The 27,887-nt window shown below is 52.8% G+C and overlaps 1 protein-coding gene and 1 long non-coding RNA gene across 7 annotated transcripts in view; one reads left to right on the top strand and one right to left on the bottom strand.

The window, feature by feature from the left end:
- The window catches only part of Pde6b (phosphodiesterase 6B), a 52,928-nt gene extending 27,237 nt beyond the window's left edge, over positions 1 to 25,691 (bottom strand). The window contains exons 1-3 of one of the 6 annotated variants that reach the window (XM_078020775.1): positions 25,131 to 25,691; positions 11,297 to 11,449; positions 10,519 to 10,608 (exon numbers count right to left, since the gene is read on the bottom strand). In XM_078020775.1, the coding sequence (XP_077876901.1) occupies positions 10,519 to 10,608; positions 11,297 to 11,449; positions 25,131 to 25,634 (747 nt within the window). In that variant the 5' untranslated portion in view covers positions 25,635 to 25,691. The remainder of the gene's footprint in view (positions 1 to 10,518; positions 10,609 to 11,296; positions 11,450 to 25,130) is intronic. The other 5 variants (XM_021722199.3, XM_078020773.1, XM_078020774.1 and 2 more) reach the window with 5 other exon arrangements.
- Positions 23,308 to 27,326, top strand: LOC144366557 (uncharacterized). The gene is made up of 3 exons (XR_013425612.1): positions 23,308 to 23,444; positions 26,180 to 26,284; positions 26,549 to 27,326. It is a non-coding gene; the product is annotated as an uncharacterized LOC144366557 (long non-coding RNA).
- The last annotated feature ends 561 nt before the right edge of the window (positions 27,327 to 27,887 follow it).

The following is a 27,887-nucleotide window of genomic DNA, read 5'->3' as shown; positions in this document are numbered from 1 at the left end:
AGAGAGAGGAAAAAAAGGCCAATTTTGGCCAACTTGGTCTTGAATACCCAGCAGGAGAGTATAACCAAAGCACAGCTGCATGTGGACATTTAAAAGATAAGACAGGTTCTTTTACCTGAGATGTACATTTGTGTCAGTCCTCTGAAAGTCAGTAAAACTGGGAGGTTATAAAGGAAGCGTCTTTATACAGGAGCGTCTGATAAATATTGCAAAAAGCTCTGTCAGAGTCACAGGTGTGTTCTGAGCCAATCTGAGACCTGTCTGTGCTTTTTTTTTTCTGGTATGATTATCATGAGCTGCTGCTCAGACTCCTCTGGAGTCTGCAGTTCACTTCCAGCCTGGCGACTTGGTTTTAATCAAGACCTGGAAAGAAGACAAGCTACAGCTGAGTTGGAAAGGACCTTACCAAGTGCTCCTCATCACCAGGATGCCTACCTGGTCTCCTAAAAGGGGAGAACTCATTACCATGGGTGATTTCCACTCAATATATCTAGGATGGATGGCACAAGAACAGAAATGAAAACGCAGCCAAAGGGTGTAAAAAGGGGGAACTGTGAGAGACAGAAAGTCCAGTGGTCCATTCTCAGAATATAGTATTTAGCCTTAATTGGGATGAAAGATCCAGTTGTAGCCAATTGAACCATAGTCCTTCCCTTTGCCCTCCCCAATTTTGAAATTAGCCAGTTTGTAGATTGTAACCCTGAGCTCCTCCTATCAGAGCAAGGGGCAGCACTATGTTAAGGATAAGGCAGGCAACATCCTGCCCAGGTGCCCTTGCCTGCCGTGTCTGTCGCAGCCCTCCTGGCAGAAGTCTGCCTTGCCCACCCACTTTTAGCACTTGTCTCATTTCCACGGCAGCTCAGGTGCATCTAACAAGACCGCAGGTGTGGCGAGCTCCCCTGACATGCACTCCCCATGCAGTTGGTCATCACTGCCATGGTGTAAGAGCACTTCTGGTGAAATTGCCCAAGGTCGTGCCTCAGCCACACATGGCCACACTGTGATGACAATCTAAGCTCGATGTCTTAGATAAAATAGATTGATTCCCTCAAAGACATGAATAATAAAACTTACCAAGAAACAGAACAGCCTGGACAGACTTTGAAGTATCAAATAAACTAAGGTAACAGCTTAATTAAAAACAACAACAACAACAACAAATGCACAGTTGCTGACAGGTGGCAGGAGAATCCCAGCAAATGTTGGGGTGGGGCCCAGGATCCTGTCTCTCCCAGGATGTGGGCTGTTGGTGAGTTTCTGAAGGTGTGTTTGTGTTTGGTACTCATGTCTGTCAGACCTCCCTGGGGCCCTAGTCCTGAGCAGGACTCTTTCTGTTTGCTGATGACTGAGAGAGTCTGGTGGCTCCTAGAGAGGGTGGGAGCTTGGAGCATTCTCCACAAAAGGGAGGGACACAGGTGGAGTGACCACAAAGAGCCATTGGAACCAGTCAGACCTGTACTTGAATCGCAGCCTCCACAGCCTGAAGGGACAGCCTAACCGGGTACCAGAGAGGGAGCCCCATGGTCCTTCTCCCAGCGCTCCACCTGGGCATCTCCTCCTTTGTGTGCGGTCATATTTTTTCCCCGAGTTCTGTGAACTGCTCCAGCAACATAACTGAAGCTGGTGAGGCATCAGGGGAGATCCAAGCCTACAGTCTGGAGGTGCTTTGGGTGGGTCCCACAAAGGCTCCTGTGTGGGAGACTCAGTCCCTATAGTGGTGATAGAAAGAGCTGTGAACCTTTAAGAGGTGGGGTGAGCTGTGATTACCTCAGGGGTGCTGCCATGGAAGGGATCAATGCTGGCCTTGCAGGATTGTGGGTGGCCATAAAGAGGCAAAGCTGGGTCCTCCCTGCACTCTGGTTTTCTGCCTCACCTGATGACCACCTGCACACTCCTGACACTGGAGGTACCAGCCAAACCCTCACCAGAGCTAAGCAGAAGCCAGCACCATCCTCAGGAACCTTCACAGCTGTGAGTGAAATAAAACTCTGTTCATCAAGTACAGAGCTTCAGGTATTTTTTTTTAGAGCAACAGAAAATCCTAGTACCCCTGACCAGTACCACTGCTTCATAGCTGGTTGGTCACAAGCACAGGTAAAGTGGTCTGGAGCTAGTGTTTGGCATTGGGAGCTGAGGGAAGTCTTGGACTGACCTTTAGCCTGTGGGATCCAATTCCATCTCCAGGTGGGTAGAGTTGGACCTGAAGTGGATCAGAAGACACCCCACTGGTATGCCCTGCAGCTGGGGGTCACAGAAGCATTCTGTTCTTTGACAGTGTGGGGGACAGTGAGTTTTCGACTTCTCTATACCCAGGATGGGAAGCACTTTTTAACACATTCTATGACCTGGCACTTCCCTACTACCAGCACCAGATAAGACAATGCAGTAAAGAGAAACTGCAGACCAAGGTAGTTCATGAACATCGATGCTAAAATTCTGAAGATCTTGGCAAAAGCCAATTTAACAAAGTATGAAAAAGATGATATTTCATGACCAAGTGATATTTATTCCAGGTGTACATGGCTGGTTCAACATTTAAAAATCAATTAATGTAATCCATCACATAAAAAGGTTAAAGGAAAAATCTTACCAATTAATGCAGAAAAAGCATTTGATCAAATCCAACACATTTCTGAGAATAAAAACTCTCAGAAACTAGAAACAGGAACAATTTCCTTAACTTTTTTGAGTTGAGCCCAGGGGTGCTTAAACACTGACCTACATCCCCTGATATTTTTTTAAAAAATATTTATTTATTTTTAGTTCTCGGTGGACACAACATCTTTGTTGGTACGTGGTGCTGAGGATCAAACCCAGGCCTCACGCACGCCAGGCGAGCGCACTACCGCTTGAGCCACATCCCCAGCCCTGCCCCTGATATTTTGATATCAGGCCTCACTAAGTTAATGAGGCTGGTCTTAAACATGAAATATTCCTGCCTCAGCCTCCTGACTGTTTGGAACTACACACATGTACCATTGTGCCTGGAGGCATTTCATTAACCTTTAAAAAGATTTTTACACACCCACAGCTGACGTCACACCTGATGAAAAGACACCAGATGCATTCCCCTGAAACTGGGCCTGGGCAAGACCCTCTCAACACACCTACTCCACACTTCAACTGACCCACCACTACCCCAGAGAGCACAACAGAGAGGAGAGGGAGGGACAGGGACCCAGAACCCCACCAGGACCCACCACTCAGCCCAGAGAGCAGAACAGAGAGGAGAGGGAGGGACAGGGACGAGAACCCCACCAGGACCCACCACTAGCAAAGAGAGCAGAACAGAGAGGAGAGGGAGGGACAGGGACCCAGAACATCACCAGGACCCACCACTCAGCCACAGAGAGCAGAACAGAGAGGAGAGGGAGGGACAGGGACCCAGAACCTCACCAGGACCCACCACTCAGCCCAGAGGGCAGAACAGAGAGGAGAGGGAGGGACAGAGATCCAGAACCTCACCAGGACCCACCACTCAGCCACAGAGAGCAGAACAGAGAGGAGAGGGAGGGACAGGGACCCAGAACCCCACCAGGACCCACCACTCAGGCCCAGAGACCAGAACAGAGAGGAGAGGGAGGGACAGGGACCCAGAACCCCACCATGACCCACCACTCAGCCACAGAGAGCAGAACAGAGAGGAGAGGGAGGGACAGGAACCCAGAACCTCACCAGGACCCACCACTCAGGCCCAGAGACCAGAACAGAGAGGAGAGGGAGGGACAGAGATCCAGAACCTCACCAGGACCCACCACTCAGCCCCAGAGACCAGAACAGAAAGGAAAGGGAGGGACAGGGATCCAGAACCTCACCAGGACTCACCACTCAGCCACAGAGACCAGAACAGAGAGGACAGGGAGGGACAGAGACCCTGAACCTCACCAGGACCCACCACTCAGCCACAGAGAGCAGAACAGAGAGGAGAGGGAGGGACAGGGACCCAGAACCCTACCAGGACCCACCACTCAGCCACAGAGAGCAGAACAGAGAGGAGAGGGAGGGACAGGGACCCAGAACCTCACCAGGACCCACCACTCAGCCACAGAGAGAACAGAGAAGAGAGGGAGGGACAGGGACCCAGAACCTCACCAGGACCTACCACTCAGCCACAGAGACCAGAACAGAGAGGACAGGGAGGGACAGGGACCCAGAACCTCACCAGGACTCACCACTCAGCCACAGAGACCAGAACAGAGAGGAGAGGGAGGAACATCGACCCAGAACCTCACCAGGACTCACCACTCAGCCACAGAGAGCAGAACAGAGAGGAGAGGGAGGGACAGGGACCCAGAACCTCACCAGGACCCACCACTCAGCCCCAGAGAGCAGAACAGAGAGGAGAGGGAAGGACAGTGACCCAGAACCTCACCAGGACCCACCACTCAGCCACAGAGAGCAGAACAGAGAGGAGAGGGAGGGACAGGGACCAGGAACCCCACCAGGACCCACCACTCAGCCACAGAGAGCAGAACAGAGAGGAGAGGGAGGAACATCGACCCAGAACCTCACCAGGACCCACCACTCAGCCACAGAGAGCAGAACAGAGAGGAGAGGGAGGGACAGGGATCCAGAACCTCACCAGGACCCACCACTCAGCCACAGAGATCAGAACAGAGAGGAGAGGGAGGGACAGGGACCCAGAACCTCACCAGGACCCACCACTCAGCCACAGAGACCAGAACAGAAAGGAAAGGGAGGGACAGACACCAAGAACCTCACCAGGACTCACCACTCAGCCACAGAGACCAGAACAGAGAGGAGAGGGAGGGACAGAGACCCAGAACCTCACCAGGACCCACCACTCAGCCACAGAGAGCAGAACAGAGAGCAGAGGGAGGGACAGAGATCCAGAACCTCACCAGGACCCATCACTCAGCCACAGAGACCAGAACAGAGAGGACAGGGAGGGACAGGGATCCAGAACCTCACCAGGACTCACCACTCAGCCCCAGAGACCAGAACAGAGAGGAGAGGGAGGGACAGAGACCCAGAACCTCACCAGGACCCACCACTCAGCCACAGAGACCAGAAGAGAGAGCAGAGGGAGGGACAGAGATCCAGAACCTCACCAGGACCCATCACTCAGCCACAGAGACCAGAACATAAAGGACAGGGAGGGACAGGGATCCAGAACCTCACCAGGACTCACCACTCAGCCACAGAGAGCAGAACAGAGAGGAGAGGGAGGGACAGGGACCCAGAACCTCACCAGGACCCACCACTCAGCCACAGAGACCAGAACAGAAAGGAAAGGGAGGGACAGACACCAAGAACCTCACCAGGACTCACCACTCAGCCACAGAGACCAGAACAGAGAGGAGAGGGAGGGACAGAGACCCAGAACCTCACCAGGACTCACCACTCAGCCCCAGAGAGCAGAACAGAGAGGAGAGGGAGGGACAGAGACCCAGAACCTCACCAGGACCCACCACTCAGCCACAGAGACCAGAAGAGAGAGCAGAGGGAGGGACAGAGATCCAGAACCTCACCAGGACCCATCACTCAGCCACAGAGACCAGAACATAAAGGACAGGGAGGGACAGGGATCCAGAACCTCACCAGGACTCACCACTCAGCCACAGAGACCAGAACAGAGAGGACAGGGAGGGACAGAGACCCTGAACCTCACCAGGACCCACCACTCAGCCACAGAGAGCAGAACAGAGAGGAGAGGGAGGGACAGGGACCCAGAACCCTACCAGGACCCACCACTCAGCCACAGAGAGAACAGAGAGGAGAGGGAGGAACAGGGACCCAGAACCTCACCAGGATCCACCACTCAGCCACAGAGAGAACAGAGAAGAGAGGGAGGGACAGGGACCCAGAACCTCACCAGGACCTACCACTCAGCCACAGAGACCAGAACAGAGAGGACAGGGAGGGACAGAGACCCTGAACCTCACCAGGACCCACCACTCAGCCACAGAGACCAGAACAGAGAGGAGAGGGAGGAACATCGACCCAGAACCTCACCAGGACTCACCACTCAGCCACAGAGAGCAGAACAGAGAGGAGAGGGAGGGACAGGGACCCAGAACCTCACCAGGACCCACCACTCATCCACAGAGAGCAGAACAGAGAGGAGAGGGAGGAACAGGGACCAGAACCTCACCAGGACCCACCACTCAGCCACAGAGAGCAGAACAGAGAGGAGAGGGAGGGACAGAGACCCAGAACCTCACCAGGACCCACCACTCAGCCCCAGAGAGAACCGAGAGGAAAAGGAGTGAAAGAGACCCAGAATCTCACCAGTACCCACCACTCAGTAACAGAGAGAACAGAGAGCAGAACAGAGAGGAAAGGGAGGGACAGAGACCCAGAACCTCACCAGGACTCACCACTCATCCACAGAGGGCAGAACAGAGAGGAAACGGGGGAACAGACACCCATAATCCCCATGAGAACTCAGTACTGGTCCACAATAGTTTTACCACATGCATAAAAAAGCAGAAACAGAGACCCATATAACTCTTGACACCAAGACTTCTGAACTTTGATTCGGTGGGACACCGTCAAATCAGAGTTAGTACTGTCTTTCCTAAATGGTTGAAATTTAGCAAGTAGACACCTACATTAAATCATGAGTCTAGGGCTGGAGCTGTAGCTCTGTGGCAGTGAGCTGCCTAACATGCATGAGGCCCTGGGTTCGACAATCCTCTTTACCATATAAAAATAAATCAAATAGAGGCATTCTATCCATTTACAACTACAATAAAATTAAAAAAATTAATCTAGGCCATAGTTTACAACTTTTATAAGATGAATCTGAGCCTATGTATGACACAGGTGTATAAGACATAGCTATATAGGATATTGACACAGGAGTAATTTGGGTCTCCTGTGGTTTGAGAGGAGATTTTAGTGCAGCATAAAGTACGATGCAGTAAGAAAACATATATATATTTTGTTTTTGGTGATGGAGATTGACTCAGAGCCTTGTGCATGCAAGGTAAGAACTCTATGAAGTGAGCTACATCCTCAGCCCCACAAAGAACATATATGATATAGCGTGGATCCTGGTTTAGTGGCGCCCACCTCAATCCCAGCAACTCAGGAGTCTAAGGAAGTTGGATGTCAAGTCCAAGGCCAACTGGGACAACTTGGAGAGATTATGTCTTGAAATAAAAGGGCTGGGGATTCAGTTCAGGTTACTGAACTGAATGGAAATTCAGTTTTTGAATTCCCAGATTCTGGGTCTCTGTTCCCCCTGTTTCTATCTGTTCTAAGCTGAATGCAGCACTCCTCAGTTAAATTCTCAGTGTCCCCCCTCCAAGGTAAGTGTGTAAGAAACATGCTCACTTGCCCAAATCCAAAGAGTGGACTGAGACCACAGGCACAGAGAAGTGAGGCTATTAATGGTGGTCCTGCCAGAGCGGATGTCAGAGAGCAGGCACATCCAGACCAGTCTCAGTCAGTGCTCACTCCCTAGTGCACAAGTCCCGCCCCTTATGCCTTGCTGGTTGATCACAAGGTGCGTGGTCTTCTCCAATGTCCCCTAGGTCTTATTATCTCCTGGTTGGGTCACTTGAAGAAACATTCTTTCAGCTGTCCCCGCGTTGATCTTCCTTGACCAGGTCAGTCCTCCCCCACCTCCTGTTTGTCACAGGGCTGTGAATCTGTCACACTCAGGCATTAACTGCTTGTAACTTTCCATCCTGCTCTCCCCTACTGCTGTTTTTCCTACATCCTAATATTACATTTAAGGCTAAATACTCATATTCTGAAAATGGATCACTGGACTTTCTATATCTCAGAAACTGGACTTTACTAAAATTTAAAATTTCTTTTTTCTTTTTTGCCAAATATACTATTAATAGAGTAAAAAGACAAGCCACATCCTGGGGGAAAATATGTGCAAAGCACATATATGTTCATGAGCTTGTGTCCAAATATTCAAGAAACTCTTAAAACTAAGCCATAAGAAAAAAGCCCAGTTTAAAGAAGAGCCAAACAGACACCTCAATAGAGAAGAAGACGTGCTGGCGACAGATAAGATTGCCGCCTCCTGACCCTGGCTCTGTGATCAGTCACGGGCCCTAGGCCCCACTCGGTGGACGCGGAGTGCGCGGGCATGCAGCTGGGGGGGTCTGCATTCATTGCTGCCAGGAATGAGGTGCAGCTTCTCACACTTGAGCATTGTCAGGCCCTGTGAGCTGGCAGCGGTGCCCCCTGATGTCCAGCCTACTGAGCTGAAAGCTCCTATCACACAAAAACCTGCACACAGATGTTCATGGCAGCTTTAGAACCTCCCCAAGCTGGGCTCTAGTAAGACGCCCTTCAGTGGGTAAGGGGTGAACAAACTGTGGTAGATCCAGACCAGGAAATATTCCTGAGCAATAAAAAGAGAGAGTGATCCCGTTGCAGACACACGGAGGGACCTGTGTGCATGTTGCTAAGTGGAAGAAGCCACATGGAGGGCCACACACTGGAGATACCAACTGCCTGTGTTCCAGAAAAGGTGGACCCGTAGCAGCTCTGTGGCTCCCTGGGATCAGGTGGGTGTGGGGAAGAGAGCAGGTGGCTGGGTGCTTTTAAGGAAAGGAGATCCTCTTTATGACACTGTGATGGTAGATATATGTCATTATGCATGTGGTGAGGCCCACTGCACTTTTCAAAGTGCAAAGACTAACCTTAATGAGTGCAAACAAATCAATTAAGTGGGTTGACGGATTCAAGGAAGAATACAGACTGTGAAGGAGACTTTCACAGCATTACAAATGTACTACTATACTCCCTTTCTGCAGGGTCTGGGGAAAAGAGGTTTGTTTCTGTAACTTTGGAAATGAGTGGCATCTGTGAGATTGAGGGCACAGGAATCTGTGTAGTGCTGTGCTCGGCTGGATAAAGGCTAACAATCCTTACACCAGGTTCTGAACAAGCGAGTGAGTGGTGAGGGGCGGGAGGCAGGATGGTGGGAAGTTACACATCACCAGAGGAGCAGGCTGAGCACTCATGTTTAACCTCATCCAGTGGCAGACAGCTGCATGTAGAAAAACAGACATGTACACTCAAGTTAGCACTCTACGTCAGCAGACAGGGTCTGGAAGCAGGACTCCCCTGCAGCAGAGAGCATGCGCAGCTCCTGGTCTTGTCTCCTAACTCCACGTTCTGATCAAGGAAACTGTCAGGAGCTACCTCATAGGAACTGAGCGCCTCTTAGCCTTGAGCGATAGAGTGAGGAGGTGTGGCAAGCAGCCACAGGCTGTGTGTGTGTGAACTACGGGCCCTGAGCGCACAGGGTGGACTGGACTGAGGTTGCCCCTCTGTTTGGGCAGGCCTCGCTCTGGTCTTTTTACCTGATCTGCCATGATCCCCACACACTCCTGAGATGGGCATGGCCTTCCCAGATGATAGCCAACCTGCTGACAGCAGACATCCAAAGCTAGACTCAACCCCCTGAAACCTGACCCCTTGCCTCATTTGAATGGCTTCTTCCCAATAATAGGGTTCAGCATGTGCTCCATGCTCTTCCATGGATCCCGAAGGTCAGGGGAGCCCTCACAGGACCCAAAGAAAAAGGTATTTCTCTGTCTCTGATTATTTCTTGCATCCCAGTTCACTTGGAGTGACCCTGAATGTTTAGTTGTGGAACATGACAGGGAACAGGTCTCCTTGGAGCAGGAGCCAATCCAGGACTGGGCAGGAGGCGTACAAAGAAGCCTGTATATCTTGTAGTGCCAGAAAGTTAAGACCCTAATTCGAGTTGAAGAGGTCCAGGAGCCAAAGGTGAGTTAGGGTGGGGCAGGGTAGCACGAGGGGCCTAGGCAAAGCGGCCTCTCATTTTTTCTAATAGGTTTGCAGCAGGGGACCAGGGCCTGGCACATTGCAGCAGAAGCAGAGCAAGAAGTGGCACAGAGGGCCTGCTGCCTTCCATGGCCCTAGGGCACCCTGAGCATGGTTTTCTCAGTCCTGGACCCTTGTACTGCCTGCTCAACATTTATTCAGGCCTCAGGGTGAGGGGGACTCAGGCTGTGGGGTCCTTCAGGTACCTTTGCAGCTCAGAGTGCACTGACCCTAGGGGACACCCCACCCCCACCCCATGTCCCTTGTTCTCACAGAAAGTAGATTCCAGTCTCAGCCAGAGCCAAACCTGCCAGGGAGCTCAATCACTAAGCTCCAGTACTCCGAGGCATCAGCCCCTCCATGGCCGGCAGGGTGTGTCTGAAAATTGTGGGACCTCCTGCACTTCTGCAGGCACCTCTCCCACCATGGCCAGGATTCAGGTCAGTGGAGGGTCCTGATCCTGCAGAATTCTTTCCTGCCCCCCAGCTTCAGCTCAGTCACAGAAGATAGTCCCTCCCTCCTGGGGCAGCCCCACCTGCCCAGGTGAGCACAGCATCTCCACCACCCAGCTTCATATGGGCAGGGGCAGGAGCAGGGGACTAGGGCCCGCCTGACCAGAGTCGTGCCTGGCCCACACAGAGCATGACTCTGTCTTGGCCACTCATGAAGATGGGCCAGTTCAAGAGCATAGAAGGCCAGGGCTGGAGGCCAGCCCTGCCGCACTATACATACCTGGCCTCGGCGTGTCTCACAGTTGTGAAGGTAGCTCAAGTGATAGATCTTCAGGTTCAGCCCAGCGAAATTCAGGTATTTCTTGAAAACCTGAAAGAGCCATTGTGCATCAGGAGTCAGCAATCCCAGGTTGCAGAAGGAATGAGCACCCAGGCTGCTGAGGACCACCATACATGCACAGACATGCTGGCAACCAGTTCACACACCTATTGGTGTGGACTCACACAAGCTCAGGTGCATGGTGCAGGCCCATGGCTCACATACACCGTGTGCAGAGGGATGTGACTAACAGGTGTTCAGACAGACATGGCTCACACATAGGCATGCAGAAGAGATGTGGCTCATGAATAAGTATACAGAAGTGTGTGGTTCTAATACATGAGTTTGCAGAGGGACGTGGATCACGGGTATGCAGAAGGGACGTGACTCATAGTTGTAGAGAGAGACATGGCTCACACATGGGTGTGCAGAAGGGATGTGGCTAATGCATAGGTATGCAGAAAGGCATGGTTTTCATACATGGGTGTGCAGAAAGAAGGGATGTGGCTCACACATAAGCATGTGGAGGGACGTGGCTCTCCTATGTGAGTGTGCAGAAGGGATGTGACTCACACACAGGTGTGCAGAAGGGATGTGGCTAGTGCATAGGTGTGCAGAAGGGTGTGGCTCACACACACAGTGTACACACAAGTGTAAGCGGGTGCTAGCGCAGCACTGCAGCTAGGAGACCGTGCAGCAGGAATATGTAGGGATGTGGCCTCAAGCCCTGCACACTCACATCTTCGTCTTCGCTGGTGAAGCAGGAGCCACTGAGCTTGTTCACTGCCATGATCACTGCGACGACTTCCTTGCCGTTCATGATGGGTGTGGCCAGGATGCTCCTGGTCACGTAGTCTGTGAGCTCATCTGCGAAGGGGCTGAAGTGGGGATCCTGTGAGGGGAGAAAAGCCTGCTGAGGACAGAGCCCTGGCTACGGCCGGGCCCCCTAGCGTGGAGCTCTGAAGCCACTGCCCAGTTCTGCACTGAGGCCAGGGCCCCTGCCTTGGGCCTTGGATGTGGTCACAGGACAGGAGCTGAGAAGGCAGCCTGGGGCTGTGGCTGCACCAGGCCGGCCCCACCTGAGCAGGTGACCCCTGACCTCTGACTCCTGGAGAGGGCTCCCTGGCTCCTCTCACACTCTTCCTGGATCCAGGACGGCTGAGTCTACCTGACCACTCCATCCCCACGCCCTCCTAGGCAGGCTTTACCCCCCAGGCCAGCTGCCCTCCTCTTCCCAAAGGGTGACTGTGGCTTCAGAGCCACAAGCCCCATGTCTGACACATTGCCTGGACACTGTCACCAGAACGGGAGCCGCTGGTGAGTCAGGCTGAGGACGCCATTCCCCAGGGCCTGTCTGCCAGCCCCTTTTGCCCCAGGATCTGCTCCATGGTTGCCCACCACATTCCTCTTTTTCCTCCATGATTAGAGCTTTGTCCACCTGAGGCCCCCAGGGAGGCTCCTCCTGCTCCCCCAAGATATAGAGGGACTCCTGTCCCTGGTCTTGGGTTCTGTATCCAGAAGCAGCAGTTGGCCAAGCCCTGTTCAGCCTGGACGTACTGAGCCAGGTAAGTCCCTAGGGGCCTTAAAAGATGGGACATGGCCCTGCCTCCCTCCACTGCTTTCTGGTTCTGATTTTATTGGCATGAGGCAGAGGAGCTCTGGCACGGGGACTGCAGTGCATGGCTATGGCCTTGCCTTGCTGGGTCTGGCATCCCCAGCAAACAGGGCCCAACCCTGTGTTCCCCCATCCCTGGTCACCAGTGCAGCTGCCCAGGTTGGCCCCTGGGCTGGAGAGGAATTTCCTGCCAGTGCCCTTGCATTGGCTATCACTGTGCTGTGACTTCCCACCCTTCTCTGTGACTCAGTCCCAACCTGCAGCCCAGGAAGTCCATGCTGTGTCCCACTTCCTTTTCAGCAGGGCCAGTGGTCTGTGGTGTTGGAGAACAGGTCATACCCAGACCTCAGGTGGAGCTCACACCCCCACCTGGACCTCAGGTGGAGCTCACACCCCCACCTGGACCTCAGGTGGAGCTCACACCCCCACCTGGACCTCAGGTGGAGCTCACACCCCCACCTGGACCTCAGGTGGAGCTCACACCCCCACCTGGACCTCAGGTGGAGCTCACACCCCCACCTGGACCTCAGGTGGAGCTCACACCCCCACCTGGACCTCAGGTGGAGTGGCTCTCCCTGGCACCTGACCTCTGATGATGCAAGTTACTGGCCATGGATGGTGGACCATGGTCCCAACTCTCTTCTCTCAAGAGCTTCGTCGCCACCAGTCTTTTCTCATACTTGGTACCCCACCTTGTCACTTCTCTGTTTCCTAAACACCTGTTAAGCCTGATTTTTAGATGTGGCCTAGAGTTGTTTGGGGCCTGCCTCCGCCTCATGCCCGTCTTACTGTATTTGTCTTTTCCTTACCCGTGCTCTTCCTCTGCTGGGACTCCAATGTGCCAGAGCCTGGCTTACAAGTCCGTCACCGTCCCCCTCCTCTGCCTGTGCTGTCCTTTAGCACTTGCCAGTGCTGAGCTCCCTTCTCCTGCCACCACTTGCTTCCCCGTCGTCCCCGGGGCCCTCCCATCTCTCCTTGCCCTCAGTGCTCTTGGCACCCTTATGGCCATAGCCTCTGTCCTCCTGGGTGATCTGCTCCTGTCTCAAGCACCTGGGGGCCGCTCACCTTATGCCAGACACCCTGAGCCCAGCACTCGGGGACCTTCAGCCTGTGGCCTATGACAGTCTCTTGGTGTGTCCTTAGGTGAATTAGAAGCCCATCATAGCCCTAGGAGCAGGGCAAATGACCATGACCCTGGAATCCAGTTGGTGGCCACAATCTTGGCTCCCTGGAAGGTCTGTCAGAAGCTGTCCCCCCTTTTTTTTTATTGGTTGTTCACAACATTACAAAGCTCTTGACATATCATATTTCATACATTAGATTGAAGTGGGTTATGAACTCCCAATTTTACCCCAAATGCAGATTGCAGAATCACGTCGGTTACACATCCACAATTTTGCATAATGCCCTATTAGTAATTGTTGTCCCCTTGAGCAACAGGTTTGAAGGAGGTGCCCTCCTCCCTTGGGAAGGCTTTGCCAAGTCCCGGCTGGCACTGTCCTCCTGGGCTCTGGGAGCCTGGAGGAAGGTCAAGCTTTAGACCACAGAGCCCTATGTGATGACCACCACTGACCTTGAGTGAAGGGTACCTTTGCTCATTGCCCGGTTCTCTCCTTTCCTCAAATCCCACCACTCTACTGCTCACTCATAGCCAGGTGGCACTAAGGTCAGCCTGGCTGCTGCTGCCTCTGTCCCTGGCCTGGGTGGCCTCTTCCCATCACCCAGTGCCAGCAACCCAATGTCAGCCTGCTTTTCTTACTGACCTTCATCCCCAGGATATACATGGGTATTTGAAAGCAAGGGCCAGCATGCGGGCTCCCTGCTGGGCTCCTGCCTCCCTCCTTGCTCCCCATGGGGCTGTACCCCTGTGGTATAGGAGACTCCTTGCCTTTCATCTGATCCACTCCACTGTCCACCCTGAACAGTGACAGTGGCCGAGAACCCCCCAGCTCCCAGGGACCCTGAATCAGACTCTGATATGGACAAGTCCAGTGCAGTGGGGTGGCCTTGCCTGGACTTCTGGGACCCTTTTGCCCATGGAGGCTCCTGTCACGTGCCCCGACTCTCCAGAGTCTTGCTGGTTCCTGTGCTCCTGCCTGTTGTGCCCCTCTCTTGTCTGAGCAGTGTTTGGGTCCAGTAAAGCACGTTTTCCAGGCAGTCCTGCTGCCTTTTATGCAGGGACTCAGGGGTCAATGGAGGGTATCTTTGAAGACCCCAAGTGTCCCTCCCAGCTCCTGCTCTGTTTCAGATCAAGCCCTCCAGAGGAGACCACGAGGAGCCAGACAAAACCAGCCAAGGGCTGCCTCTTCCAGGTGTTTGAAGTAAACTTTGCTTATTGAAACCTCATCTCTTTTTAATTTTTTTTAGTTGTAGACGGACACAATATCTTTATTTTTATTTATTTATTTTTTATGTGATGCTGAGAATTGAATCCAGGGCCTCACGCATGTGAGGCAAGTGCTCTACTACGAGCTACAACCCTAGCCCTATGTCCTCTTCTTAACACTAAACTCCCCACTCAAAGTCATTCCTGTTCACTATCTTTGACCTTCTGTGTCTGAGGCTGCATGAGCTGGAGTCTCCCCAGTGCACACACCCAAGGGGGCTCTCCCACGAGCCTGCCTTGCCTCCTGTACTGGAGATGCTATCTGGGGAGTTGCCCCAGCACGTTCCTAACCAAGGGAAATAGATTTCCTCTGCAATTAAGGAAAATTTCCAGATAACTCATTCCTGCAGGACTCAAAACAATCCCTGAAAACTGTTTTAAATTCTGAACTTCCTCATCTGAGAATAAAAACTTCCTCCTGCTAGGAAGAGACTGAGGTGCCCTGGCCAAATCTGCAAGAATGGACTTCTTGTCTTTTATCTGGCTTTGCCGCCTCTTCTTTTGTAAAAGCTTTCTTCACCCCTGAGTTCTCTGATGATGATGATTTCAGACCAAACAAAAGGTCCCCTCTGTCTCCCTTTAAAGCTAACTTTATATGAACCTGTTTTTCTGCCAGTTTGAATCCCAGTATTTGTGGCACAGCCAGTGGCAGGGTCTAGCCTCTTTCCCCATGGTAGCAGTTTGAAAAATTAGCAGCCAGAGCAAGTATGGTGCCCTGGGACTGCACAGCTATGGCGGCAGTGTCTCTAAGGAAGAGGAGCTCCACTGCTCTGGCCAGTGGAACCTACCTGCAGGCGGAACTCCAGGGGAATCCCAGCAGCTTCCAGAAATGTCATCCATCTTGGGTTTCCCATCCTTCCTGTGGAATACTCAGCCTCTCGAAAATGTTTTGGGGGTAAGGACAGGGAAGTTTTGGTTTGGACTGATGAGTCCAGCTGGGTTTTCTCTTCAGGGAGCCACTGAGACCCTGAGTGGTTCTTTTTGCAGTTCTGGGTGTTGTGCTGTCTTGTGGGGCTGTGATAAACCATTTGCTCCTGAGGTACTGGTTGATAAGATGACGATCAGAGGACAATATTTCCCAGTAATTATATTTATTTGGAGTTCATTGCTTTGGTTTGAAAAAAGATGACAGCATGGCCTGTGTTATGGTTTGGACGTGAGGTGTCCCCCAAGGCTCCTGTTAATGCAGGAATGTTCAGAGCTGATGCAACTAGACTGTGAGAGCTGTAACTAATCAGCCATGCAGTGAGAATGGGCTGACTGGGTGCTAACTGTAGGCAGGTGGGGTGTGGATGGAGGGGTGGGCACTGGGGTTGGTCCTGGGAGATGCATCTTCCCTGTGGCCTCCTCCTTCCTCTCTGCTTCCTAACCCACTGTGAGCTGAGCAGCTTTCCTTCCCCCATGAAGTGATGCCTCACCTGGGCCCAGAGCAATGGAGTTGGCCGTCTGTGGACTGAGACCTCTGAGACCATGAGCCCCAATAAACCTTCCCCCCTCTACGTGGTTCTCCTTGGTATTTTGGTCACAGTGACGTAAAGCTAACACAATCTATACATCCATGGAGAGCATGCTGGGCCCTGTTCTGAGCTACTCCGTGACGTATAGAACAGCAGTTTCCAGGCTGTGCCTAACGCTTTGTTGCTCCATCTTGTAGAGCAGTAGTTTGCCATGATCTACTCCACTTTGAATTCAACTGCTGAGGTGGATGACTCCACACTTTGTCCAACCATCACCTGCTGGGCACCACTATAAGGCACAAACTGGTAAATAAATTACTCATGCAAATGAGAATGACTACCTCTGAACTTATCAAGTTAATCAGAAGCACAGAGTGCATGGGTGCACAGATTCATATCAGAAAAACCAGGCTCACAAGTTTATTGAATACCCCAGACCACCAGTTGATGCAGCCCCCTCACTCAAGATCTATAAAATGAGGGGCACCCTGAGACTAGACATGCAGCACTCTGACCCTGTCACCTGGTCACTTGCCATGTACCTGGCCCAGGAAATTGCCACAATGACAAACCTCCAAATCTCTGTCCTGGGCTTTAGCACGGTGCAGTTTCTCCTGCCTATGATGGCCATGGCCACACATGGTCCACCCCAAGCTGACACTGTGAAACTGCTGTCAGGACCTCGACCTAGAATAAGTCCCTGTGCTCCGACTGCTCCAGACCCTGAGCAAGTCCTAGGCTCCTCACCGTGTCTGACCACCTATGTGACACTCAGCCTCTCTGCCTGGGCTCTCAGTTCAGCCTCCAGGACCTGTGGCTGCCTTGACCCTTTCTTAGCCTTTCTGTAACCCTACATATGTAATCATGTCACGTGTCACGTGTGACTTGAATGTTACAGATATTGAAAAAAAGAAAAGGGAAAAAAGAACCTGTGGCTGCAGGGCTCATGACTACCAGGTGACCTGCAGGTATTCAGTGAGCTGCCTGGAGGAGGGTGGGACAGCTATTCAGTAAACTGTGATGTGGAAAGACAGACGTGTCTGCTCTGTTGATGACAGGGCTCACGACAATATTGAAGGTGTGTGCTAATTTTTGCAACTTCCTTATGTGTGTAAATGCCACGGCTGGCTTCGTGGGCTACAGTCCCCATAGCTGCAGAGACACAGCTCCACCTACGTTGCTAAATGGGGGTTTCCATCTGAGAATGAGCTCCGATGCTGGGTGGAAGGGACTCCTGCTTCTCCCCAGGTTGGTCAACAGTGCTAAGTTTGCTTTTCCTTTTTCCACACCACCTATTTCTCATGGGGGCAAGCAGACGCCTGGCCAGGCAGGACCCAGGCAAGCTCCCTGGGCTGGTTGGAAACAAGTCACAACCCCTTCTTCACTCCCAGTCGCGGGAGATGCTCCAGCTTTGCTCCCACCAGAGCGACCCGTACTCCCTGCTCCCTTGGGCCTGAGTCCCACAGCAGGCTCTGGCTAGGGCTGGGGAAGGTGTGGGTGGGGTCCCAGGCCTGGGCGCCCCAGGAAGCGAGGAGGTTGGGAGGAAGGCCCTGTGTACAGAACCGAGGTTTCCAGCTCCATGGGGTATAGAAGTTCATGCAAAGCCTGCAGGTGCTTGTGGCCAAGGCCCTCTTCACTTCCAAGCCCTTTCACCTGCTGCCTTGGCTGTGCCCTCTTGGCATCTGGGACCACGGAATGATAGGTGGGGCCTCAGGCGTGGACGCTGTCCAGCCCTGCCGCTGCTTTCTCCCCTCCTCCGGGTTGTTTCGCATTGCTCCTATAGACCCAGGCAAACTGGGCTGGGAGTGGTGCCAGGGCAGCTCTGCCAGCCTGAGGTAGCTGCTATCCCGAGGATGCCTGGGCTGCTCCACCCCGGGGTCTGTGTGCCACTGGCACCGTGTGACAATCCTCCAAGGAGGCTTCTTCAGCGCTCTCTAAGGCGGCATCTCTGGGCACCTCCCTGGCCAAGCTGGCTGCTGCCTGCACCTGCAGACCGCCGAGCTCCACAAGCCAGCAGCTTACTGTTCTCTTTCTGTCCAACATCTCTGCTAGCCTGGACCTGCTTGAAGGCTCTCTTGGTGCTACCTGTACTCCATGGCCATGCTCTGCTGTTCCCTCAGTACACTGAACTCCAGAGTCTCTCTGATTATTAGGGTGATACATCTGGTGTCCATAAGTGGGACCAGAAGCAAGACCACCTTGGAAGGATCCTGTGGCTCCTGAGACCACAGTGCAGCATAGAGGCCTGGGTCTGTCCCCAGGGCTCACCTTTCTGTCTGGGGAGACTTCTCCCAGTCCAGGCCCCCCTTTTGATGGAGGCCCTCCCTGCTGACCTTATTTGAAGTCTGATTTAAATGCCTTGAGTAAGGGGCCTTGAAAGTCTTTCTTTCTGTCTTTCCTGGGCACTTCTGTGTCCTGCTGGAGTGGTGCCTTGTGTGGCTCTAAGTGCCTGTGTTCATGGCTAATCTGAAACTGGGAGCACTCCTGTGTGGTCTCTTCTGGCTATTTGTGCATCTGGACATCCTGGACAGCCCCCTGGGACATGGCTGGCTGGGAAATCCATGCACATCTTTGATGGCACAAGGCACCCGGGACATGTTTGTTTCCCGGGGCCATGCTAACTCCCAAGCCCAGACACTGCTACACTGAAATGCAGCTCAAGGCCAGAATGCAGTCCTTCCCTTCCCTCCTTACAATCCCTCTTCCTGCCTGACCGCTTCGTGCTGAGGGCTGAGGTCCTTCTCTCCAGAGCCGTGACCCAGCTGCCAGCAGGAAGCTTCTGAGGGAAAGCGGAGACGCAGGATGCCTCGTGTCTCTGTGCCTGCATTTTTGCTGTAGGGAGCAAGGCTGATAACTGTTGTTCCTTAGGAGCAGGATGTGCAGCTTCCATGTGCGCTGGGGCCCTGCTGCTATGCAGAGGCAGCACCTACCTTGGAGGGTCAGGGTCCAGACCAGAGGAAGCCTTAGGCTGGGCTCAGCAGGGTGGCCTCTCCACAGCCTCTCAAGGAGGCTGTACGCCCTGCTTTTAGGAGACCACTGTCTCCTCTAGCCTCCCTGATTTAACTTCCCTGGGGTCTTTGCTCCTACCAGGGCTCCGTATCACATGAGACCTGTGCTGTTTTCATCTGCCACGTTAGGGTTAACTCTGGACCAGTCAGGACCTAACCTACTTGCTCGGAGACTCAGACAAGACCTGAAGACCCCAGAAAGGAGCCAGAAAATGTTTTATCACGGTCTGCTCTAATTCCAAGCTGAAAGATGGGTTTTATTTAAAAGGAAAATTTGAAATTATGTCTGTGAATTTGTTTTCTGTCTATGTGTGTGCTCTGTATCTTGAGATTTTTCTACCATGGATTTACAAGAGCTCTATTTTTAATTGTCTTAGAGATAAATGTGTGCTCATAAATCAAATTTACTTAGAGACAAACGGTTGCTCATAAATTAAATTTAAGCTTGCTAAAAATATATAGTAGTTAACCCAAATGTTTTTCATTCATGTAACTTAGATGAATATTTCATAAGTAAACTGATTTTAAGTTTGTCAGATGCCCAGTACTGTCCTGCACACTTCTGACTTGCTGCCACAAAGCTCTTAAACATCAATCCAACCTCAGAGTAAGACTGTCTGCTCCTGCATCTCTGATAAGCAGCCTTGAAAGGCACCATTGGCTTCCTGAAACTGAGCTCTTCTAGGCTGTGAGTACTTCAGCACCAACGCTGGGTGGCAGAAGCACAGTCTGACCCCAGGGCAAGCATGCAGACGAAGGGCCATTGCTCCTGGGCATTAAGTACACCCAGGTAACTTGTAGGGCTTTTCTGTGACAGAGAAATAACTTGAAATGAAGCTTATGCTAGCCTGATGTTTAGTTTTCTTATGCAATAGAGATATGATAGTTAAAAGTAAATAAATTAGGTAAATGCAAATGGAGTAGGTGTTCATAAATGGACTTTTCATGTAATTAGAAAAAGTAGTAATAGATACTCATAATATGTCTATGTTACTTCTAAGTTGCTGTCATTACTGAAATGTCAGTTGCTCTATGAGGAATTGTGTTTCAAGAAATCATGAAAGCTGTCTGGTGAACTGTCAGTGTGTGGCAGGCAGTTTGAAATGGCTCACTTCTTGGGTTTGTTCAGTGAAAATTAAAGTTACCAAGAATTAAATACCCTGATTTACACACACACACACACACACACACACACACACACACACACAATGTAAAGAACACAAAAGGAAAATGACTTCTTGAACAAGAAAGAATAAACTTAGGGCTAACATATGTCACAAATGGGATTTCTGTGTGGTCAAGTTGTTGAAGTTGTTGATAGGTTTCTGAAAATCTAGCATGATATACTGGCACAAAACCAGAATCTAGCCCACTATGCTGGAATCAACAGGTGTTCTGAGAGCAGATGATCTGCTCAGGAAGAGTTTGCAAGAGGTCTTGGTGTTTATTCTGAAGTCAGTCTCTTTAAGGCTCAGTGCCCAGAGCGGCCCCTCTCTGCCTTGCCCTGTGCAGTTGACTTCTCAGCCGAGGTGGTGGTCCCTTGGTTTCTCGGTCCACTTCTGTGAGGCCCTGGCTCTTTCTCCCCTGTTCTGCCTCTGTTCTTGTGGCCCGGACTGGAGCTCTGCCTGTCTCCAGGCGCCCCTTAGTGTGCCTGCTCTCGTGCGTGGGGTCCTCCGTTACCTGGCATACTCGTGGACCACACGTCTGGTCACACCCAAGGGCCCCTCCAGGGGTGGATCCCAGGCTGTCTGAGCAGGGGCCCAAGGCCACCGCCGGGTGGCATTCTCTCTTCCTTGTCATAACTGGCCCAGGAAACAAAGCGTTTTGTTATTCTTTGTTGGTTTTTCCCCATTACTAGAAAAACTGAGCCTTAAGAGAGTTGTTTTGCTTTGCCTTTTCTGACTCCTAGTTGTCACTCTGGTTAATGGCTTTTTCTCCATGAGCTGTGATCCTGCTCTGAATAGATGTTTTAAAAGCCCTGACAACTGTGGCTGCCAAGGATCCACTAAGGATCAAGGTTCTACATTAAGTCTTTTTCACCCCAAACTATCTGGAGGCCTTCCAGCTCAGCCCTGGAGGACCTCAGAGGACTCACCATTCACCTTGTAGAGGTGGGGCCCAAGCCTGGCAGGACATGGGGCAGGTGGGCTGTGAGCAGGACCGTGTGCCCATCTACTCCGTGTGTGCATGCTGGGAGGTGTGTTGGTGTGAATGTGCTGAGCTGGTGAAAGGGAGTGGGTCCTGGTGTGACACGGCCAGAGTGGCCGTGCCTGGAGATGCTAGGTGACGAGGAGCCAGCCCCTCGCTCTTGCCCGGATTCCAAGCGCAGCTGCTCTGTCTTGCCCCCAGCTTTGATTCTTCTACAAAAAGCATTTACTGTCAGATTTATGGAAAGGAGTATGACAGGTACACCTGAATACAGGTTTCCATAGCCCTAAGACCACTGGACAGACGGAGTTCCCGGAACTCTGGTGAGGAAGCTGGTGCGAGCCTGTGACACCGTTCCCTAAGCCCAGGGGACCAGCTCAGGAGACCAAGGGGCAGCTGGAATCTGGGATTTTATGTCTAGTGTTTGAAACATTGTTGCTCTTTTCCTGAATGTTACAGTTTCCTAGAGTGGAGGAGATTTTTTTTGAGCTCTCCATGTTGCTGCAAGTTGGTAAACAGACTTCTGTAAACAATGGCAGCAGCATTTACTTTCCCAAATTAAAAACTGTGTTTCTAATGCTTATGGGGATGCAGCTGCATGCAGAGCTTCAGAGCTTCAGAGGGACAGTTCTCCTTACGGTGACCATCCCGGCTGGGAGGGTGAGAGTACACAGCTGTCCACTCCCAGGGCCCCGGAGCCCTGGAGGCAAGGCCCTACCGGCCAGCTCAGTTTCCACCTCCTTTGGCTTTCTGACCTCCGAGGTCTCTAGGCCCAGATTACTGCATGGCAGGGCACTTTTCTCGTTGCATTTATATAGACAAGCGAGCCAAATCTGGTAAGACTGAACTAATTTGAGAATTAAAGAGGTTATCTTTGGTGAGAATCAGTATGAGTATTGGAAAACTCTGTAAGGAAAATCTAAATGCACTTGTTATTAGTTAATCACTCTGCTCACTGCTTCTGTTTTTAAAAATTATCAACCTATGGATCAGACTGGATACTAAATTCTTCCAGCTTTCTCTAATAATATCTGCTACAACTATCAAACCTAGATCAGAGACTGCTCTTTCCTAGGGCCCCAGAGCAGGGTCTGGACCACCTGAGGTGACCAGAAGGGGACAGCATGTGCCTGATATGGCTGCAGAGTCTGACCCCAGCTTGTTGGCGCACAGCCAGACGTGTGGGAACCACAGTGACACTCTCCCCCTTTTCCTTTGGGCCTGTCTTATGCATCTGGTGCCAAGGTGACAGTGACATAGTGACAACCTCATAGCCAACTCTGTGACTCTGACCTAAGAAGCCCTCCGGGCCATCCAATGGGTAACTTGGCAATATCACTTTTCTGTTCAGAATGATATTAGTGTCCTCTTATAAAACATTCTCCTTACCGGGAACGCATCATGTTGGACATTAATGGGTAACCCTGCTGCAGCCTGTCTATTGCTTAAATGATAAAATGTTCCAAGACTCTTACACACAGTGCTCCAGGGAAGCCTCAGGGAAACTGAGATCAGCTCCACAGAATGAGCATAGGCTCTCGCTGCCTCCGGTTTCCCCAGATGCCCATGTGGGTGTCTGACTCGGCATCTTCGAGCCAAGGTCCACAGCTCAGAAGCGTTATGAAAACCAGGGTTATCATATTCCTGTTATTTTGCATATTTCCATGTAAAAAATTGTACCTGCCGTCTTTGCAGAAATACAACTCCCAGCATAATTATGTTGGCCCAGCACTGAGATGGTCCAGCAAGGCCACACCTGGCAACAGCAGGCAGATGGACTCACCAGGACTCTTCTTTATGGCTTCTGTGTTGCTCCAACATGGTTACAGGGTTTCAACCCAGTCTTCCATGTGGGACCTGGCCAACCATCTGAGACAGGTCCATTCAGCACCCAGGGACATGCACAACCTGCCTGCAAGTTAGTTCATCAGCAAAAGCTTTGGAGCAACTTTGATCAAAATGGGGGGGCTGTGAATGTTGACCCCAGGATGAAATCATTCCTGGCAGTCCTGGGCAGGATTGGGTCTGGGGAGCAGGAAGGGGGGGGGGCTCGTGCCTTTTCTCTGAGATGAACACCTTCTTAAAGGCTTTCCAGAGAGATCCCCTCCCATTGCACGCATGCCCCATGACGGCTGCGCCTGGCACTATGTGCAGGGATTTCCATCACATGGCTCTTCTTAGAGCTTTCTGAGGTTCCACAAATCAAACAAGTTGTGGATACCTCCACTACGCTGAGCAGCTGCTGTCTGACTGGGGACCAAGGGACTCCACAGGTAAGCGGCTACACGAATCCTCCCTGTTGGTCTTTAAAAGTCTTTGCCTGGCCTGGACTCCTGGAGTGGGTCCCACTCCGTTCCCCTCTGGTGGTTTCATAGCTGGTGCCATTCCATTCTTACAGCTTGACCTTCTCCTTGTGAAAGCCTTGTCCAGGGGCCGTGGACCATGATGCATGGCTGGATTCTGACAAGTCAGGGGCAATAGAGACCCAGCGTCCTCCTTCTGGGATTGAGCTTTGAGACCCTGTTCAGTCCTAGGCTCTAGGAGTCCTGGGCCTGGCCTAAGACCTGGAGCAGCTTGCCACCTGGTCTTAGGTTCTGTCTCCACATAGGCAGCCCTGGGGTTCGGAGCAGATGAAGCTGGAGACCATGGGCTCAGGCCCTGCACCTCCTGGTAGCCTCCCAGCTCCTGGCACTGTACACTCCTGAGCTAGTGTTTGAGCAGAGCCCCACCAAGCAGCCTGCTCCCTCTACACAGCCACACGTAGGACAGACCACTGGAGAGCAGGGCCACCCCCCACCAGCCTGACCCCTGGAGGTCTGAGACCCTCAGTGGCAGAAGGATGGCCTGGTGGCTCAGGGAGCCATTTTGTCACAGCCTGCTGTCCCCACCCTACCCTACGCTGAGTATAAGGATCTACCTGCATTTGGGAGAGAGGGGAGTGAGGTGAGAAGAGAGGAGGGAGGAGAGGAGCGAAGGATGGAAGGCCGGAAGGACGAGGAAAGAAAGGAAAAGTGAGGGTGAGGGAAGGGAGAGGGAACCAGGATGGAGGGGAAGGTGATCAGGCTCCCAGACATCACATCCTGGTTTTCCTGGTAATTCATGTGCCTGACATTCCACCTGACTCACGGTTGACCCATTTTTTAGAAAGAAAGTGAGGACCAAGGTAATCCTGGGGATTACCAAATCCAGGTCGACAGGTGCTGCTGTTTATAGCAGATAAGAGTAAGAGGATTGCCGCGGCCTGCTCCTTCTCTGGGCCCAGGAGCAGGGTGGCAGCTGCACCTGGGGAGTGGGCAGCCCCACTAGGATTCCCTCTCCCAGGCTCCTCTTCCATTCTGAGCCCTGAACCTCGTCATTCCCCTGCCCGGCCTTGGACCTCATGCATCCCCACCCAGCAGCGTGGTGTTCTATGGGATCAGGTCACTCCTGCTTCTGCCAGGGCTGGGAGAATGGGGCTCCTCTTCCTGCTGGCCTCTGCACCAGCCCTGGCTCTAACCCCTCCAGGGCTGCCACCTCAGCCACTACAGAGCAGGACTCTACACGCCTGCTGGCCAGTGTCCCCACCAAGATTGCACTGAAGTTGCCTCCTGAAAAACCTCAAGGTCTCGTGGTCCACACTCCTACTCCATGCACCAGGGTCCCTGGCTTCAGGACCTGTATGCAGAAACCTTGGTGAGGTTTCAGCCAGACCTGGGTAGCCCTGGGCCTGGCCAACAACTTGAGCTTGAAGGACTTTCCAGGACCTTTGAACTGCATGTGGTGGGAGCTTTCCTGGAGCTCTTTCTACTGAGTGTGCAGGTGGCCAGCTCCTAGGAGGCTAGGCAGGAGACTCAGCACAGTGTGACTGGGCACCAGCGGGGGTAGGAGGTGGGCACAACAAGAACTCCTCTGTGGGGAGCAAGCACTGCCCAGGACAGGAAGCCAGGACCTGCATGGGCACCTGCGGCTGGGGTGCTCACCTGGGTCACGTCCGGCACGTTCACCATCTTCTTGGTCTGAGCCACGTGGCCCACGACTCCGATGTCCAGAGGGAACACAATCTCAGCATCAGGGGGCACCAGGCAGTCCTCTAGGGTGCTGCCCGGCTGCACGCTGAAGAGCCGCGTGGCGAGCTCAGCCATGCTGTTGCGCTGGCGGTACATGAAGAGGCTGCAGCGGTCAGCCTGCAGGATAGTGCAGAGATGCTGCAGGAGTGTGAAGACCACACGCTCCATGCTGACGTTCTCTTGCATGTCCTGCACCAGCGCAAACAGCGCGGCGCTCTCCTCCACCTGGCACAGCTCTCGGAGACTGCTGCAGTCCACCAGGCACCCGTCCTCACAGGCCCCAGGCACATGCCCAGGGCTCAGCTGCTTCTCGAAGTACTGGTGGGCAAAGTCAGGGTTCCCGTCCAGGAAGCTGCGCACCTGCTCCTCACTGAGGCTCATGGTGTCTGCGGCTGTGCGCCACTGCGGGGTTTGCATGGACTCTGCAAATACCTTCGTCAGCAAAGTCTTTCTTAATGATGATTAGGGAGCCGGGGGGAACAGCTGACTCACATCCACAGAGGGGGCTGCCCCCATCACCCTCAGACCCAGAGTCGTCCCTCCTTTCCTGAGAAAATCGGTCCTCCGGAATAGGGGCTGGGGTGCCCGGGGGCTCCTGCCTGTTTCAGGGGCCATGGGCAACTGGGGGCAGGCATGTGGCTTCTGGTGGAACAGGCCCTGAGCTCTGACCCCTAGGAGATAATCCCAGGAACACCAGGACTCCTGCTTCGGGAGCCCTTGGGGATTTGGTTGGTCTGACAGGCCATCTTGGGTCCTCCGGAGGTCCTGGCCTGGGCTCAGATTTGCTGGGAGGCAGAGGGCACTGGCTCTGCCTCCAGGAGGTGCAGACTACTCTCGAAAGGGAGAGGGAGGTTGGGGTAGCCATATTTGGGGGAAGGTATTGGCCAGGGGTAGGGGTGGGACAGATGTGGGGCTCCAGGCAGACAATCCCCAGCACCTGACACATTGTGTCTGTGTCTCAGATGGAGTCCAGTTGCCCAGACAGCAGCTGGATAAGGGCTTCAACAATTTGCTCCTGGTGTCCTGCAGATATTAACTTCTGTGTGAGTCATGACAAGAAAGTTTGGGTAAGAACTAAGGACAGAGCTGCTCTGCCTGGCTCTCTTGCAGCAAGCAAGCCCTTTTCACGCAAAACAAAGGAGACTTTGATGCTGGGCTTGTTTTGCATGAGGGTGCAGGCATGGGTGCGGGCATTGGATTGGGGTGCATGCCTGGGGGTGTGTACATGTATCCAAACACATGAGCTGGGGGCAGGAGCAGCTCTGGGATGTAGACAGCCCAGAGCACCTAGCCCTGTTTCTGGAGGTGCAAGCAGATATTTTCATTGACAGGATTTCTGGATACTCTCCTAGACAAGAACCAGGAATCACAGCCCTGAGTCTCCAGCCCGGCAGCAACCTGGGATGTCTTTGCATCATCCTCATCTACTTCTTCTATGTGCTACTGTACTTTCAACGAAGACACTTGTGGTTCTCACACCCTGTGCACTGTTGGTGAAGACTGAGTGTACGGCATGTGCCTTTAGCATCTTCTCAGCACAGGATTCTGCTCTGGAAAGCTTCTCCAGGCGCTATGCTGGCCCTGTGGCTGCCTCACGCTGGGAAAACTAATCTGATGCACAGCTGCCTGTCCACAATGGGCCCAGCTGGCTGTGCTGCCTTCCCAGGGCTGCGAAGTCCCTGCCTCCACCTAGTCACGTGGCTGCTTCATTTGGGGTATTTGCTGGGAGGTCTCCCCTCTTTCCTAAGAATAGTGAGTTTGGGTTGGGACTGGGGAAGTGGGGTGTGGGATAAGGTGGTACTGTGGGCAGGGCTGCAGGGCTAGGGCTGGGGCCGCGGCTGTGGGTTGTCTGCTTTGCATTCAGTCTGCTAACTACTTAGAGCTGTTCAGGGCTTTGGCCTCCGGCTCTCAGTGCTGGAGCCCAAGCAGCCCCCATGCAAAGGAGACACAGCAGACCCAGGGGCCAGGCTTTAGGAAGGTGCTCCTGCACCTCAGCTCCGGGTTTCTCAGTTCACCTACTCTTGCCCACTATCCCAACTCAGCTTCACCCCAGGTCCTCAGGACCCCTGTGTGATTCTGTGCCCCCCAAATGCACCCCCTTGCTCTGCTCATTGCTGTGCTATCTCTCCTCGGCCCACACTTGCCCTGTCCTGCAAGAATGGAGCTCACCTGCCCGTGGAATGGGCTCAGTCTGCAGTGAGTGACTGCAGATGGTTGAGGGCAAGCTCGCAGCACGGCCTCAGCCTCACTAGGGGCTCTGCAGGCTCCTCACCATAACTGCTGGGCCCTGCCAGCCTCCACCTGTGGCATCTGCTCTGCTCTGTCTGCCCTAGAGCCACAGAGCTCTCAGGTATGCAGGTCCAGAGTGCCAGGGAAGCCACAGCCCTGGGAGGGCCCCAGCCTCTGGCCACAGAGTCATGGTGAATGTCCAGCCTCCCTGCCTGCAGGCTCTAAGGTGCTGCCTGGGACACACCACTCACTCTGCTCCTTCCCACCTCACTCCCCACACACCTGTGGTGACACCCAGTCCCTGACTGGGGTGGCTGTGATGAAGTCAGAAAGAAACACTTGTGAGGCACATCTGTGATGCATGCCCATGAGATGCCTGTGAGACACACCTGTGAGACACACATGTGAGGTAGCCTGTGAGACACGCTTCTAAGACACATG

The sequence above is a fragment of the Ictidomys tridecemlineatus genome, chromosome 9, assembly GCF_052094955.1.
Source record: "Ictidomys tridecemlineatus isolate mIctTri1 chromosome 9, mIctTri1.hap1, whole genome shotgun sequence".
Classification (NCBI taxonomy): Eukaryota; Metazoa; Chordata; class Mammalia; order Rodentia; family Sciuridae; genus Ictidomys; species Ictidomys tridecemlineatus.
Note: the sequence above shows the minus strand (reverse complement) of the source record. Positions and strands in the feature narration are given on the sequence as shown.